The sequence below is a fragment of the Hyalella azteca genome, unplaced genomic scaffold (assembly GCF_000764305.2).
Source record: "Hyalella azteca isolate HAZT.00-mixed unplaced genomic scaffold, Hazt_2.0.2 contig5199, whole genome shotgun sequence".
In the NCBI taxonomy this organism is placed as follows: domain Eukaryota; kingdom Metazoa; phylum Arthropoda; class Malacostraca; order Amphipoda; family Hyalellidae; genus Hyalella; species Hyalella azteca.
Window position 1 is genome coordinate 105241 of NW_025935397.1, and position 18847 is coordinate 124087.

General features: G+C 37.3%; 1 protein-coding gene across 1 annotated transcript in view; it reads right to left on the minus strand.

The window, feature by feature from the left end:
• Window positions 1-2234: 2234 nt before the first annotated feature.
• Window positions 2235-18847, minus strand: part of LOC108681063 (E3 ubiquitin-protein ligase KCMF1) — a 20803-nt gene continuing 4190 nt past the window's right edge. Inside the window, exons 2-9 of the mRNA XM_018170031.2 lie at window positions 11910-12077; window positions 11585-11724; window positions 10964-11101; window positions 10110-10213; window positions 8819-8915; window positions 7492-7705; window positions 7069-7246; window positions 2235-6800 (exon numbers count right to left, since the gene is read on the minus strand). Coding sequence (XP_018025520.1) covers window positions 6146-6800; window positions 7069-7246; window positions 7492-7705; window positions 8819-8915; window positions 10110-10213; window positions 10964-11101; window positions 11585-11724; window positions 11910-12077 — 1694 coding nt within the window. The 3' untranslated portion in view covers window positions 2235-6145. The remainder of the gene's footprint in view (window positions 6801-7068; window positions 7247-7491; window positions 7706-8818; window positions 8916-10109; window positions 10214-10963; window positions 11102-11584; window positions 11725-11909; window positions 12078-18847) is intronic.

Consider the following 18847-nt stretch of genomic DNA (forward strand, 5'->3'; position numbering starts at 1 on the left):
TCTATTTGAGCGGGAAGGGTTATTTAATTGCTTTCGAGTAACTGGCCTCTGGCTGCAGAGACTGATTAATATAAAAAAAATAGCACGGATTTTTTACTCCGAAATTCGAATTTTTTACTCCCAATCCGGGTGGCCCAGTGGTTAAAGTTCAGAATACCAAGATTGACGCAGAGAGGCACGGGTTCGATCCCAGCTCTGTGCGCCAGTTTCTGGTCAGAATCGGCGAGGAGGCCGGGCGGTTAAGCACAGCAGAATTATAGCAGTGAGTTGCGAGTTCGAGACCGCAAAATGCTGTGAATGTTCCGCGATGTTAAGAATCGGCGACAGGCCTACGGCCTAATAACGCTGAAACCGCTATTATTATTATTATTATTATTAATACTTTCTCGTTTGTAAAGTTGAACAGGTTGTGAACAGGAGTCAGAACAGGGCGAGGAAGGTAGACTCCATGGTTGAATTAATACATATTAATCAACCATGGTAGACTCCATTTAGGACGTGAGAGTCCTACAAGGTGATTCACGAAAACGTCCTGTTTTGTATTTTGCGTCAAGCAGCCAGATGTTGTAGGGACACGTGCGAAAAGTATATAATATGAAAGACAAGGTCATGAAGTTTTGTGTCCTTCCTAGTCAGTTGCCATTATGCATTGGGAAAATGCGCAGCGTGCGTTTGCTGTCTAGGCGTACTTCTCTAATAGGGGTTCCATTATCCTATCTCTATCTGCATATATTAATAATAATAATAACGGTGTCAGCGTTTATTAGGCCGTAGGCCTGTCGCCGATTCTTAACATCGCAGAACATTCACAGCTTGTTGCAGTCTCGAACTCGCAACTCATGGCTACAAATTCTGCTGTGCTTTAACCGCCCGGCCTCCTTGCCGATTCTGACCAGAAACTGGCGCACAGAGCTGGGATCGAACCCGCACCTCTCTGCGACAATCTTGGTACTCTGAACTGTAACCACTGGGCCATTATTTTCAGTGGTTACAGATAAGGCCCTTATTTCTTTGAAGAAAACGAAGGCACAATAAAGGTGAATGCAGCTCGTTCCAAGGAAATGATTGACGCTTTTTTGCCGAAACTAGCTGAAATGAACGGCACGGATGTCTGGTTCCAACAGAACGGAGCCACGGCCCACACAGTGCGATGTTCAAAGTATCTTCAGAGACATTTTGCAGAGAGCATATCCTTCTTAGTTGACGTTTGGCAGGCCCGATAAGCCGATTTGGCTCCGTTTGATTTTTTATGGGATTATCTTAAATCAATTGTTTACAATGACTGTCCAAGGACCCTACTTCATTTGAAGAACAACATACGCCAAGCCATCGCCAATATACCCGTCAATACGCTTCAGCGAGGTGAACGGAACTTAAAAATTCGATTAACTGAATGCATTGATAATGGGGCCGTAATATCTCTGATGTCATCAATAAAATTAAGCTATAGAAAAATTCAGGTAATGTATTTTTTAATATAATTCATGTTGCAATGATTTCTCCACTAGTTCTCTCTGTTTATTGAGCTTTCGAATCAGGACAGGTCTGTGAATCACCATGTAGAAGAGTGCGTCATTAGACTCCTGCGTCTCGAAATAATTTTCTCGAAATGAACCGGGACAGACGAAACGAGCCGAGAAAATTCCGGGAAAAAATAACGGGACAGAGGGTAAAATTTGTCCCGGAATAAACGTATGAACCGAGACAAGAATTCTGTCCCGGACTTTAAAACTTCTGTCCCGGTAAATTATGAACCGGGACGAGACAGACAGATTTGAAACGAGACATCTGTAAATTCCGGGAAATTTTAAGGTACCTATTTTAACCGGGACGTCTCGTCTCGTCTCGGTATCGTCCCGGAATTCCAACGGAAGGCTGAAAATTGTCCCGGTTTTTATTGCGAATCGGGACAGAGCCTGTAGTCTCGTCTCGTATTAAAAAAAATACCAAACGCAGGAGTCTAGACTGCGTCTTCCATTTCAGTGTCAGAAATTTTAGCATGTGCAATGGGCACTAGTTTCTTTTGAAATCAGAGCGAAATACTAGTAACTTGCACGGAGCTTGGAGATGTAAGATTCTAAGCGATCATGAGACTATTTTCGGTCCAACAATTGTAAGAGAAAAGTACGTATGAAAGACAATTAATCCAATTTTTTACGAAATGGCCAAAATGTATTCCTGACAAGCGTTTTACTTACCCATTAACAGCACATGAGAAGGATTGAAATACAACATGATACTTTAGCATATATTGGAGGATCATACAGAGTCACTCTGCAACTATGTACACTAGCAATATACACACTGTACTTCAGAACAACAACCGAGCAGGCGAGAGTCATGTCTCTCAGCGCAGCAAACATTCGAAAATTCTATGTAACAGCACAGCTAAGAGATAATATATACTGGCATGAAGCCGCTCAAACACTTTCGACAGTCGAGACGTCGAAAGATGACTAAACTGAAACGTATTCATGCGCGAGAAAAAAAGATTATATCAAGTGTAACTTTCTAGACATAATGCTTCGTTTCCTGGTCTCGAAGATCTTTACAAAATACATCAGAATCGACAACTATATGAAAGCACCACCGCCATAGTGGGTTCGTGAAGGCCCTTCTCTGTCTCTTATTTGAAGTTAAAGGAGCTCTGAAGACTCTTCAAAGCTAGCCCCTCGACAGAAGGTTCGTGAACATCGTTTCAGAAATATCGCTTTGTAAATCTTAAACTTATGGCAAGTCGGGAACGTCCGGAAAGCTAGACGGTCTCAAGGGACAGTAAATAGACAAGGTAACACCAAAAACACTTTACGCAATAGAGTATGCGAGAGCAGCCCAAAGCTCAAAAGAACATTCTATGTCTGAAACTATTGAATGCAGAGGGTGAATGGTTCCGATACTTCTCGTACGCACGCTTGTATCGTGTTGCACATCCGATGGTTTTACGATTGCCTGGCATCTTTTTACCCTTGGAGCAGATTCACCGAATTTATTAAAGTTCGGTCAATCGCACTTTGTAACATCTCTGAAACTGTAATGAATCTGGACCCGAATACCTAACCGGATAAAAGAGATCGCTCGCGAGCATGTACAGGGCTCACAGGTACAGTTGTCCCAGAAAATATAGAAACTGATGTCAAACTTTTTGCCGCAAAAGGCTTCCCAGAGATAAAAATGAAGCGAATACGAGAATAAATTAAAGTCTTATCTTTATAATCTCGTGTTGATTTGCTAATGGTGCACAGGATAAATGTGCAACTAAGCATAAGCCACGCGTTCTGAAATAATTTTGTCATTACTTTTACATTGATTTTGATGGCTTTCAAACACTTTCTCGATTACTGACCTATTAACATGTGTATTTAGTTTCAAATACGAAGACAACAAATGCCAATCTTCCAAGAACACGTAGGCTCTTCGTTCACATAAACTGGAAATATAACCACAATAAAACACCTGAAACACGTCCTCAGCTGCACTACCGTTAATGACACCCAAGTCACCTTAGTACATTGGTTGCCAGCCTTCAATACAAATCTTTATTGCAAGACCTAAATAGCACAGTAATTCTTAGAAGGGAATAAAGCAGTACAAATTGCAGAATTATAATCTTTTCATTGACGAGCGACGAGTTCTGAGCAATGCTTAATAGGTGGCGACTCAAGTGCCATTGACGATAGCGATATCATTTTGACAACGGGTCAACGGTCACGCAAATAGAGAGAAGAAAAGCGGCCCGAAAAGTGCAAGCGTTCACTCGAATTCCTACAAAAATTATTACACGTGCAAGATAATGAGAAAATTAGTGTTAATGATGGTAATGGATTCGAATACCTTCGTAAGGTAATAAATAGTTTCAATTGCAGGATAGAAATATAACTTCAAATTAGATCACCAACTCGCTGTTGCCCTATCAGAACAATTGCGAGTAACTGCGACGCATGACACAGCAGTGCCTCGCATAGATGATGAAACAGAGCAGATTAAATAAATATATTTCAACAAGGATTTAGGAACACGCTGCTACCGCTGACTCGAACTGAATATTGCTCTGTTGTTCAGCGTGTAATACCATAGCTTGAATGGCCACGACAAATTCCTGTTCACTTCAATATGTCAGCAGTAACGGTAGCAGCGGCGTCAGAAGTTTGAAGGGTATAACAAATAGAAGAAATCGCAATTCTTATCATATAACAAATAAGGGAGAAAAATCCCATTTCTAGATGCACTGAATATCGAGACGCCACGTTGAAATTACCATGAAGCGATCAAGTAACGTTAATCAGCGGCCTGAGGCGAGGCTCCCACAGCAATTCCCACACTGCAAATCATGAGTCAACTTTATGGAAGATAATCCTAAAAACTTCAATAAACAAAATTTTCCAGCAATATCAAGATGATGCATAACAGAGCTAAGACTAAATAGTTCAAGAAGTGACGAGATGAAATGTACTCAACAACCATAAAGGAGCGAACGTGAAAGTAGTAGTATTAGTAGGTGTCAAGCGCGAACGTGACTGTAGACGAGATTATTAATTACAAAAATTAACATATTTTTGATACCAAAAATACAGCAAAGCCGCCATCACCACTAAGCCGCCAAAAAAAAAAAAACATATTCGTCAAAATTTTAAAAATCTCTATTTACTCAACTCATTTCCTGACACAGCGAGCCATATTTAAGCCTCACAGATGCTTTCCCTAACAGAAGTGCTCTTTAATTAAGAAGTGAAACGATATTGATCAAAGTGTCCCATTCCCTAGACCCTTGACTAAACTTAGCCAGAGACGCTACGAGGACATTATTTAATAACCGCAAAAACTTGTTATATTCAAGAAGTATTTTCACGAGCAGACATCAATCGTTTACCATCGAACAATAGAAGATGTTCATAAGAAATACCAGGACATGGGTGTTAACAAGCCCGTAGCAAGAGTACAGTTCACCTGAAGGGGCACAGTAAAAAAAAAAAACATTACTGAACAAAGGGATAAGATACGTATTGAATGATGCCTGAACCATGTATGATTCCCTTTATGTATTTGTTCAAAAGTTGGTCTCGTTTAGTAGATAAAAAAAGAAATCAAAGGGTGTTAGTTGAAGGAGCCATACATAAGCAGAGAGATGAAATGAAGAATAAACTTTATTCATAATATTATTAAAAAATTATAGATCTGACTCTCAACTGAAATTTTGAAGCGAAAATTAGTTCATCATTAAACATATAAATGAGAATAATTTAACACAGCTGTGGAAACGTATGTCATATATACCAATAAATAAATCATGGGTGACTTTTTCCGCTAACAATGGGTAGCCCATGAAGTGTTATAAATAATTTCATAGCTTTATTAATTAAATTTTGCACTTTGTACGAGATATTTGGTTTTGATGAGACATAATGAAGTTCTGATTACCCAAACCTTCAATCGTAAAAGCTAAGCTACTACAATGGTGCTGCAATACGAGGGATATATTTATACTATAGTTCGAAAGAAATTTGACATAACACTACAGGATTCTGCACGAGATCAATAGCTCTTCGTTCCATCAATTTCGGAGTACTTCAGCTAACCATTGAAATATAGTCCCGTGAAGTACGTCTATGTAGCAATAAAGCCAATTTAGACGCTAGGTATTAGAGTGGTGTGAAATAAATGCCGCAATAGAAGCACTGAGTAAAATCGGGATGAAATACACGTCAATGTTGAACAAACCAGGAATTCTCGGAATTCCAATTATGAAAGAAAATGCGGGTAGAATTGCATCACAATAAATTACATAGAGCCCAATCCCAGACCAGGAGTTGGTGAAATATTAGGTAAAATTTATAGTTGACGGAAATAATCAACATCAAACTTCTGTAGGAAAAGAAATCGTTTTAATACCTTCGACTAAACAACATTGGTCATTGACTAAATCATGGAGAAGCGAGGTCTATGGTACAGATAGGAAGAAAATGAAGGACGTGGCTTGACATCAGGTGGGAGAGACTCCATAGCCCCCGAATGCTCGGAGCTCAAGCAAAATAAGAAGTTTGAAATAAACAAGTGAGTAAAAAGACGCGGAGATGTAGTTCTTACAAGCGAGGCAGCAAGCGTCGTGTGAGCGTAACGTTAAGACTTGACTAGAAATAATTAGTTAGTATTAATGGGGAGGTGGCGGTTCGTTAGCACGTGATTCTGCGCTTCCTCGCACCATTTTACGTCGATTTTGACCAGGCGCGCCATCGAGATTGTTATTCCCGCCGGCGCTACCGGACCCGCCGTTACCGACAGCATGCGGGTTGCCGCTGCTGCGGCCAGCACTGCCACCCCCACCTAAACCCGCAGAGTTTCGGTTGGCCAGAGACACAAAATTGACTGCAGTAACCCCACTGGAGGCTTTCGTGATGGCGCCAGTTGTGTTTGCGCGTCCCGGGCCAAGCTTCTGTGGTCGAGCGCCCTTGAAGAGCTGTTGTGGTGGTAGTGATGGTTGCTGTTGCTGAGGTTGAGGAGGGCAGGGTATGCTTGGTTTAGAAGGCAAGTAGGTTGGGACTGGTGGTGATGTCGTTTGCGTTGCAGCGTCTACAGTGACAGTGACTTCATTTTCAGCATTCGTGGGAGCTGCTTCAGAAGACCCATCGCCAGCAGAGATGGATCCTGAAGGAGCTTCTTCTAGCGCAGGCGGAGTTGTTTTAGAAGTCAGGCTTGCTGACGAAGAAGGCTGCACTGCCAACATCGACAACAACAACTCACGAGCAAATGAGCAGCGGTCTTCACTCTCCTCGGTTGTCTCGCGCTCGCCTTCGGTCTCTGTTATCCTGTATAATCCAAAGTGAAAGTACAAGCAATTAAATGTCAGGCTGAAATATTGAAAGAATACAAAGGATTCAAGCAGAGCTCACGCGGTTTCTCTCCATAATATATTTCAGACTAAAAACATGTCAAATTTATATCAATGCCTGAATAAAAAAGAAAAAAACGACAAGTTATTGAAAATATAGCTAGCCCAACCTTGGATACCATAATTCTATTTGTTCTGTATTTACACATCTCGGGTTTAGGAGTATAAATAGTTGAAGTAGGAACCTTGAAAGTAGGAATTGTGACTGAGATCCCGACGCTGCAGTAGATGCTGAGGATGAGGCAGGGTCCAGGGCGCTTCCAAGAGCAGCTGAAGGTCCATTTCCTTCTACAACAACGCGCGCCTGTTCTGCGCTGGCGCCTCCAGTGCCGCTGCTTACCACGCTGCCGTACAGCAGACCAGCTGTGCAAAGAAATCATCACAATGATTTTCGAGCTACAAAATCAGGTATTTTAATGGTTTAAGGTATGGTCCAAGGTATACCTGGTTAACGGCAACAATTTATTTGCATTAAATTTACAAATAATCATATTTAGGATTTGCTGATACTATTATCATTAACATGACAAGAAAGATGACAAATGACCCCAATTTCTTACAGTAGACATTATAGATATAAAAATATCTATAAGCACACAGCATCTCACCTGAAGAACTGTTTGGCGCTGCAGTGGCTGTCCCTTGACCAGCAGCATTACCGTTGGCAGACGTTGGCGCTTGGGCGACATTGTTGGCAGAGGAGCCGCCCCCGCGTAAGGCATTGCTTACTCCTGACGACGGTCCCACAACACGCCTTGTCGACCGCCGTTCTGCCTCATTGCTCAGCTGATGCCACTGTTGTTGCTGCTGCCGTGTTGATACCTTCACAACGATAACTCGTTTTAGAGGACATCAATGCCAATGTTTTTGATGAAAATCAAGGAAATGCAGATAGAATAATATATGTTTAAAAATTACTTTTTAAAAACAACGCTTCTAAAGAATGCAGTGTCTCGAAAGTTAAATATGTACAATGAATTTCTCATTTTTTTCGAATATTAAAAAAATTAGTTATCAATTTCTTTATTTATAAATTTTTTTTTTATTATTTATTCTGTCAATTGATTCATACATTGCCTCCGACTTCACATAAGTGTGCAAAATTTCAGAGCAATTGGAAAGGTAAAATTGTGTCAAATTTCAGTTATAAGATTTAAATCTGATAAAATTATTTTTTAAATTTGTTAACATTGAAAAAAATTTTTTTTAATCATTTATTTTGTCATTTGATTCTTGCATTGTCTCCAACTTTAAGCAAGTGTGCAAAATTTAAGATCGATAGGATAAGTAGAAGTGTGTTAAATTTTGATTATAAGATTTGTAACAGACAGACAGACAAACAAACAAACAAGAAGTGAAGTTAAAGAGAAGTGTTGTAAAAAGGTAGCCACAACCTTGAAATAATCAAGTAACAGTGCGCCAAATAACAAGATGAAAGACAGTTAAATAAATCAATAATAATAAATATTCCTATTTAAATTAATAATCTTTATATTAAACTATAGATGTGAGTCAATGAATGGGTATTTCATCCACTTCTATCAAAAGTTAATCAGAGTAGTACTATATTAAAAATATAAACTAAATGCATTTCCAGCATTCTTAGAACATAAATGGATCTTGTAATTATGTATGAAATTAAACTAATGGCTCCAACTTGCATACATAAATAAGCTATGTTGCTAAGAACTAAAAAGCAAAGAAAACTCCACAAAAATCCATACAATCTTTAAAAAAAATGTTTAAAAAAAATGCCAGCTCCATCGTCAGTTTGAAAATTTTAGAATTTTCAAACTGACGATGGAGCTGGACAGCAAAACGATAGTATGAATTTTTGTGGAGTATTCTCTGCTTCTAAGTTTTTAGTGAATTTGCGGTTCAAGCAAACAAGTGACATTATTACTTAAGCTATGTTGACGTCATTGCAATACTCACAGTGGATCTTCTAACACCAGTGAGCTGTGATAACAACTCTGCTATTGGATCCATACTTTCACCACGAGAACTGGGGAACAACCCGTTGCCGACACTCCTGTTGGACAAATCAATAATGAATCATCATAAAATAGAAGTAAATAAGGCTTGATTATAAGCATAAAGCGTTCCTAATAAACCCAGATTACCATAAAGAAATAATCCTGAAACACATGTAAGAAGTTGAGATTGATTTTGGGCATCAATTATTCCTAATGAGCCCTGCAATTAAGAAACAGTCATGGTTACATGTAAGTAGTTGAGATTTATTTTAAGCATGACTTGAGGCTGATGAACACAGAATTTTTTCAAAAGAATAATCGTAACACACAGGTCAGTGGTTGAGCTTCAAATAAAGCATGAATTACTCCTAAGAAAAAAAAAAAGACTTGTTAAGAAATAATCGTAAAATACATGTAAGTAATTGAGCTTGATATTACGCATCAAGCATTTCCAAAGAACACCGACTTTCAAAAGACTGAAGTATTGACTGGAGTAAATGGCTGTTGCGGTACACTATATATACTACGTTGCACGAGTGTAATTTTAATTTGGGAATTTTCCACTTCCAATGGGAGTGAGCGCACCGATGTCATCATTACTGCGCACTCCTGGTTCAGAATAAGCTTGCTGTATTCAGTTCAAAATTTACTGACATATAATACTTAGTCATGAAAGAATATTTAATGTAAAGCAAACTTGTGGTTACAATCTCTTTGTTCACTGGCAGTAACTCATGACCAAGCGTCAACCAAGAAACAGCATTAACGATTGTGAATTTCCTCTTACAGAAAGAACTAGCCCGTTCTATAACTATGGCAGCTATCAGTGCCAGGAATTGGAAACAAATAGTTTTAGATGGTCAATGCATCCATAGACAAAGTTAAAAGAAAACATTTCACTACAAACAAGATATCAATATAAGATACGAGGTGTAAAACTTTCACTAGAGACCATCTAAGACCAAATTCAACCGACACAAAGGAGAGGTTGAAAGTGGACAGAACCCTGCCAAGTTCCTTGGATAATAATGCCAATAGTAAATGCGTACATAGACAGAAGATTAACAGAAACAAGTATAATAAAAGATAAGATGGTCAAAAGAAACCAACCCAAAGGTGAGGTTGCATCTGCACAGAACCCTGCCAAGTTCCTTGCATAATAATATAAATATTTATATTTAATGCGTACATAGACAGAAGGTTACCATAAATAAATATAATAGAAAATAAGATGGTCAAAAGCAACCAACCCAAAGGTGAGGTTGCGTCTGGGTACAGCCCTGCCCAGTCCTCGGCCAGGGTACTGCATCCTGCGCACGCTCGTGGTGTGTCTGCTGCTGACGCTGTTGTCATCGTGCACCGCAGTTAAGGAAGACTCATATTCAACACATAATACTACTAAATACATCAAGTTATTCACATAAGTCAGGAACTCAAGTTTTTTGAGAGGTTGGAATGAAATTAAACCAATAAATAGCAGCAGTTATAGAAATTATCTCAAGACAAAGACAATTCATATTGCAATAAAGATAAGATCTCGAATGGCATCGAATCAAAATTAAGCCAACTGGGACTTTTACCATTCGATTGTGGAAAGAATTCTCAGTGAAAAGAATTTCAACAATATATTCAATGGTCCAACAATAAAAAAACGATCTTTACTCGTTTTTTTTACCTACTTCTGTTAAATTGACAAATAGAATAAATTAGCAAGAACCGTCATGATAATTGCTCCAGTCATGAATTGCCTTTAGTTAATCATGCAATTGTTATGAAGGCAGACATTAAACTTCGTACATTCACTGAGCTTGAAGCAATTATATTGTTTATTCTAACTACCTGCTGTACTGGGCAATGGGTGCCACCTAATAGGCTATGATTAACTTTCAACTAGGTACTAAGTAATAGAATAGAACTTCAATAGAACTAACTAATTCTCTAATAATGTTAATAATTCAAAGCATGAATTCTGAACTTGCAGTTGACCTAAAATCAGAATAATAGTGGGATTGAACTTTCACGTATGAGCTTTAAAAAAAGGAAAATTCATCTGCAAGTTCATTGGTGATAAAATGAAAGATGCAGAAGCAGCAGAAAAGGATATCAGTTCTCTGGAAGGAGCAGCAGATGCCATGCTGGTTCCACCACCTCCACCGCGATGGTCAAACGTGATGTGAGCGTTGAAGTCATCGGTGACATGGTTGGGGTCACCCCCAGGGACGCTGGCGCAGATGGGGCAAACCTATGCAACAATAAAGTATTAGAGCGTAATACGACAGACATAGAAACTGACAAACTTGCAGTAGCTGATAAAATTGTAGGCATTTGTCTATGCCAAATTCTAAATTTAATAAAATAGGAATAACATTTATAAGATAAACTGAACCATTGTGGAAGGTACTTGACATGTTTGGATATAACACAAAATCAGAAAGAAGATCATTTAGAACCAATAATAAGCTTAAAATATGCGTCTTTAAGAATCAAATATCAACACAAATGATCAATTTTCATCAGACAAGGCCATGTCTACACAGACAGTCATTTAAACTCATAGTTATGTGTCCCTGGGTCTGTACAATCAAAAATACTTAGGGCTTTGTAACCCCCATCAGCCAATCACAGATAGCATTTCAAGATAAACCCAGAAACAGGTTATAACATGTTTATATATATAATATACATAAGCAAGTTTTCATAGTGCAGCAACTAATTGATAGCTCACCACTTCAGTGTTAGTATCATGATGCTCTGCGGTGGTGTGCTCCATCAATGTGAGCTCCGTGAACCCCAGTCGCCCACAGAATGGACATGTCAGGGACTGGGGCTGTTCATTGCCCACACCTTCTCCACCATAAAATAAGTCTGAAATGCATGCAAAATTGTAAAACTTGTTGCACAAAACAGTGGTTATCAATTATAAACATTTATAGGAAAGTACAATGTGTTAAACAAATAAAAACAACTGCATTTAAGTGTTACATTTTTAAAAATCTTATGCAAGTTAATTAGGGAATTTAAGGATAAAAATTCAGACATATATATTTTACCAAAATCTTGTTGTGTTAAGATGCACTGCATTGGATGCTCAGTCGTGTGACGAGTGGTAGTGGCTTTGGCTTCATGACATGAGGCACATAAATCGTAGTCGTAGCAGATCAGACACTTGTAGCGGCGCCCACGAAAATTTGCCTTGAGACACGCATCACAGCTTACTCCTGAAACAATATCATCAATGTAGAGCAAGAAAAGGAAGTCTATTTACCTAAGTTGTCTAATAATATTAGACAACTTATATGATATATAAACTTATTTCCCATAAATTATTTCATACAGGGTGACCTGACATCAGTGAAGAAATAACACAAAAGCATCTTCAGAAATAATTTAATGTAATAAAAATCAACTGTAACACGCATAATAATGATACTAGGTACTATGATATAAACTTAAATCAGATAAAAAAATTTGTCTGATCCATACATTTGCTTCATCAACCATGAAGCAGGTACATACACATATAAAGAGAATGTTACTTGAAATAATTATCAAACTTATTTTTTCAAAAATTACTTCATACAAAAATTACTTCATACAAAAATTACTTCATACAAAAATTACTTCATAATTTCAATAATGAAGCTTCAATTTGTGTACAAAGTGACGGAGCAATTGAGGGGAGTTCTGGGAGATGATTTAAAAAATATTCATTGATCATCACTTGAGAATGATTGGTTTATTCATGTACTAGCATCATCAGAGGTACTAGACTGGTACATTGAAAAAACCTATTAGATACAAAGCAGCATGTCACTGGTCTTCAAAGGCAAACAATTTCAGATTAATTTATCCTGCCACCAAACTAGATGTTTGCACTGCTTATATATAAAAATTTCCCATATTTACATAAGTCATAGTCATATTGTTTTTATGATGAGTATAACTCAGTGGTTCTCAAACTTTTTCAGGCTGGCGCCCCCTTTATCTCCCTAGTGAATTTTTAGCACCCCCCACGGACACATATAAAATCATGCCCCTCTTTCTATAAAATTTAGTTCGCTGCAATTTTGAAAGATAAAGGTTAAACACAAATGTGTTTTTCACAATTAGGACCCCTTTTAGTGAACCAAAGTGTTTTTCAGCTGTTTCAACTGTTTCAGCACTAGAAACCTAGGACGTCTCGGGCGAATTTACGGCCGGACTCTTGGCCGGTCTCACGACCAATCTCCAAATTCAATTATCAAGTAATATCACCCAAACTAATGAACGCAGCTCAATAAAACTTGGAACATGTATTCATCAGAACTCAACGGTGACGTTTAGCTTGCGAAAATTTCTTAAATATTACCTCCATTCGTGAGTTATATTGCGATAAAGGCCAAAATTTGCAGTGATCAAAGAATTTCTTCCAAACTACCAAACAGATTTGAACGAAATTTTGAATTTACATTCCTAACTTCCCAATGGTGTTTTTAAGATTAAAAAATTTTTTTGATTTTACCGTCGTTTGCGAGATTTTTCTTCATTTCACCGTCATTCTTGATTTCGCACTTCCTTATTCGCTTTCATTCTCAAGTTATACAGATGTAGGAGGAACAACCGGCTTTTCTACCGGCTGATTTAACCAAGAGCCGTTTACGTATAGCCGTATAACTCACAAACGAAGGCAAAACGAAAAAATTGTAACGAACTAAACATCACCGTTGCTGAGGTTAGGTATTAAAATACTTAATTTCGTTCAAATCTGTTGAGTAGTTTGCAAGAAATTTCTTGATTACTGCGAATTTAAGCAAATATTGCTGTTTAAATCACGAATGAAACTCGCAAACGAAGGCACAATCAAAAAAATTTTCATGAGCTAAACATCACCGTTCGGTAGTTGGGACTGTCTGTTCAGTAATTTGTCTGTTCAGTAATTTGGAAGAAATTCCTTGATCACTGTGAATTCAGCCCGTATTGTCATATAAGTATGGCAAAAACAATTGAAGGCAAAATTAAAAAAAAAATTTCACAGGCTTTACATTACCGTTAGGTCCTAATGAATACGTGTACCAAGTTTCATCGAGTTAAGTTTATTAGTTTGAGAGATATTCCTTGATCATTAAATTTGGAAATTGGCCGTGAGCTCAGCCGTTAATTTGTCGGAGACATAAACCCAGGAGAGGTTAAAAAAATATAACCCAGTACTCACTGCAGTGAGTGATAGAGAGCGCATTTTCTCGTCAACGAAAACATGAAGTCCTGGATGGACAGACAGGCGGACAGATAGACGGACGGACATGGCGAGCACAATAGTGCATTTTTTCCATAAATGAGAAAATGGGCTAAAAACAGCTCTGGGTGAAAAAACCATCGCTGGGAGTCATGTGCTGCACGTGTTGTGTACAAATCGTCAAACAAACGTTGGAACTTCTGACTTTGACTTCGGGCTGCCGGCACCCCCCCCCTATCGCCTCTTTTTCTTTACTGCCCCCCAAAATCTTTCCATCGCCCCTAGTGGGGCGATATCGCCCACTTTGGGAACCACTGGTATAACAGTTAATATTTCAAAATTCCTACATTGCACTTTGAAATTGCCTGTACTAACTTGCATTTATGGAGAAAGTCCCACAATAATGGGGAACTTGAAAAATTTCCCAGCTTTCATGAGCTTTTGTGCATCACAATGCACAATCTAGAATTGATCAGAGGTTAAGCCATTGTTTCAGGAGTGCCATTTCATCTGTGGTTGGTCAAGTATTTGAATTTTCATGAATTTTTATTTTCAAATTACTTAATTAGTGCATGTAAAAGAATTTGTTTCAAAAAACCTTTCAAACACAAAATTGTCACAACAAATTTTCCTGCTAATTTCAATATTTACATTTTTTCAAGAAGTTTAAATACATTCTATCTTGAAATGCTTTTTCATTTCATTCCTCTAATTTTTTTCCTTATAATTTTGGATGAATAGAACTTAGCACATTGAAATTAGTAATAAACATTTAGGCTTCTACTAATGTATAACATCAAAAATTGTCATGATTGTGCTGCATATTGTTTTCAACTAGGAAGCTAAATTATGCAACATTTAAAAAGACCAAAATGGTCTCTAAAAAACAGTGTGTGCAAAAAAAAAAAAAATCCGCTTTCAAAATAAAACAAATAAAAAAAAACTTTAATAAATAACCACGTTTTCCTTACAGACAAAAAAGAAAAACATTTACTCTTACATAACTTTATATAACATTTTACATAACTTTAATGTTATGTAGGAGTAAATGTTTTTCTTTTTTGTCCATTAAGAAAACGTGGCTTTTAAAAATGATTTCTATATTTATTTGCTTGCTACTTTTTAGTTGAGCAATTTCAGCAATTCAAATTAATTTCCAGGGTTGGCAAGTCTGGATATTCGAAAAATAACCAAATGTGAATTTTTCCCAAACGTGAATTTCAAGTTTTTTCATTTTTATTTTAATTTTTTTTTCTACAAGTTTTTTTAGTTATTAGTTATGATGATCAAATCTTGAATTGTTAGGCAGCATAAGCATGAATGCCAAATTTCAAGTTTCTAGGATGTTCATAAGAGCTCTAAATTAACACGTTGACTCCGAAGTGGTACATAATTACATATGCATACCACAAAATGTAATTTCTCCAGGACGTAGTGGTACATAATTCAGGTTGCCTAAAAGCTGCCAAATTCGAGAACAAAAAAGGCCAAAAAAGGCTGATAACTCAATATATACCAGTTTATTTGTAGGTTCCGCTATAAAACTTCCATCCATTTTCTTTTTGCAGTATTTAAAATTTAATTAGGAAGTAACCCTATCATAAATTTTAGATGGTCAATGCAATTGAGAAAAACTAAATCACAAAATTTGTCTGGAAAAAATGACTGTCTGGCAACCCTGTTTAAAAACAGTACAAAAAATTAAATAATAGTACAAGATGAAGCAATCATAGTCAACATGTTGAGGTGAGAATTTTTGATGACAGACAGACAGACATTAAACAAAGCTAAGGAAAATGTGGTAATATACTCACACTGACTGCATTCTATATGTCTTTAAAAATAATACATACCTAGACTAATTAATTTTATAATTTCAAGGTAGAATAGCTAAAATATCAACTGGTTCCATGACAAAACAGACAAGTGTAAGGCACAGAATGACTGTGGGGCCACCTGCAGCAGTCATTCTTCTTATTTTCAGGGCAACAAATTCAGGATCCTTTACCAATGTTTTGCTTTACAGTACAGTTTTAGACTGTAAAGTCATCCATACTGGCAGTATGGGTGATAGAAAGCATCAAAACCATTATAGGTACTGTCAAGCAGGGCAATAAGGGACTGTTTTGAGCATTGTTTGTTGATAACTTCTTATCATGAAACATTTCACAAATGAGATGGGTATCATTTCAAGTTTTTGCATGGGCTATTGTATATCTCCAAAAATATTTCATTTGCTATCTGTAAAGTGCTATACACAAAATAAAAGCTTCCAAAATTACTCCTGGGAACAGGGTAATCAAGGGCACTTGGAATAAAACTTAATTTTGAAACATTTGAAACATGCAGAGTGTACTCATCAGAAACATCAGAGTGTACATTACATCTACATATGATTTTTACTTGTTTTTCCTTGATTGATATGATATAACCATACCAATGCATTACCGTATTATTTAAGTGATATTACTGTATCCATTTATATTCCACTGAGCATTGACAATGACCTTGTCCACTGCAAGCTTCATATCAGCAGCCATATAGCATTTCTTCCATATCTGTAAGCTTACAGGACAGATTGTAATTTTGCACCATTTTAATTGGGTCAAGTGAATTCACTATAACAAAAAATATAACTTGGTACTCACTGCAGTGAGTGACAGAGAGTGCATTTTCTTGTTGACAAAAACTTGAGGTCACGGATGGACGAACAGACACACGGACAGACAGACAGACATGGTGAGCACAATAGTGCATTTTTTCCATAAATGAGAAAATGTGCTAAAAATGATTGTAAAAAACATACCTGAAACAGAAAGGAATATTTCAGTGGCAACCATCATATTTTTCAGAGAAATAAATCATAGTTTAGGTTAACGCATTGGCCGCAATTGCTGATTGTGGCCCAAATGCCGTACAGGCGATAGGTTCAAACTTGTATATCTTCAGTTACCCAGCAGAGAGCAATGAGAAAAGTTGTGTGCAGCTTTGCAGGGATATGTTCTGTCATTGTGTCACGTAAAATTGGTGACCGTATTTGGTGCACATTGCTCAGGGTTGAAATTCATCATTATTCCTGGCGATGTGTGCCAAGTGAAGCCATGCCTGTTGTGGCTCATATTGGCTCACGACGCTTATCGTAATCACTTCTAATACTGTGGGCAATGTGTACCAAGCAAAGACATGCATCTATGTCTTATATTGCCGAAAAACGCCCAAAGTTATCACTTATTACTGTGAGCGATGCACGCAAGTAATCTACATTAGTTTTGAGTCATAATTGCACACATTATGACTACCGGTATCTCATAGCTTTTTGTGAACGATATATATTATGCATGGAAACTACTATGGATTATGGAAAGAGATTGGTGTCCAGGTTTTCATAATCCTGAATAAAATTGAGGGCATTTACATTGTTAGTTCAGTTATATTTACCTTATAGAGATCATTCATCATATATATTGTCTTAAGCTTCTGTTACAAGCAGCATCTCAGAGGGTAAAATCAGGATGTAGATCTCAAATTATCGAGTGGGAAAGAGGACAGCCCACATTCATTGAACCAACTAGAACTAAAACCAGGATGCACTGCCATGAATGCTACAACATGCTCTCAGCAAATGAGGGAAGTGCCATAGCAAAGGTGAAACTCAAAGGGTAAAAAAATATTTTGATGACTGTGAAGGAAAACCATACATGTGCAATAATTGATTTTCAATCACATATGCAATATAATGAAGTTGGCAACATCTAATGTTGTAGTTTCAGATCAATAAATAATATTTTATTTTGTTTTCATGCAAAGATAGATATGTATATATATTTATTGCTTTCATCAATGGACACAAATTTTGTAGTTTTTGTATTAATTGCATTTGAAAATAAAACTATTTCTCTAAGCATTAGTTGACTTCAAAGCATTCCCTAACATGCCTATTGAATTATATCATTGAAATTTTAAATTTGAAAGAGTAACAAGATTTTATAAAAATATTTATTTTTCATAGTCATAGGCATGTACAACATGTGTACACATTTGGATTCTGAGAAGTACAGCGTGTAGATATATGGCACACATCATGGCCAATGCGTTAATTACTTTACATTCCATGTTGCCTGGTGTACAATTCTATCAATGACATTCTATGCACAATTTTGTAATGACTGAAGATGCATTAATTTTTCATTAACTTGTCAAGTGAATTTTTTTTTGGTGGGCAAGGTAAATGTAATCAAAATTATTTGTTGTTAGTTGATTTTATATTAATTGAAGCTTTTGCTAAGAGAGGTTGTACTGTGCATGTATTTCAAGGGGGTGTCCCTTATTGCCCTGAGGGGTGTCCTTTATTGCCCCGTCATACAAAAATAGCTGCAATTTTTTTAAATGAGCTACGCAAATTATGTTAATCACGTTTTAAGGGGACCGACCTGGCTAAAATTTTCAATTTTGGCGTTTTCCACTTCTTGGGCTCATCTTAAAGCTTACTTTTTGACGTATTCAACGGTGCCAGAATCATCCCTCTACGTCGAAAAATGATTTCGTGACAGCTTCCCAAAGAAGGGCAGTTTTTAGGCCCTTTAACAAATGTCTATGGGATTTAATTACAGGGCTGGACAAACTAAAAGAAACGCCTGACGTAAAGCGGCCAATCATGGCATTATCCGGTGCTCATACTCATCTTAAAGCTTACTTTCTGACGATTCCATTGGTGGCAGAATCATCTCTCTACCTCCATTTTTACGTTCACCACGCCCCATGGAATGGGGGGTGGTG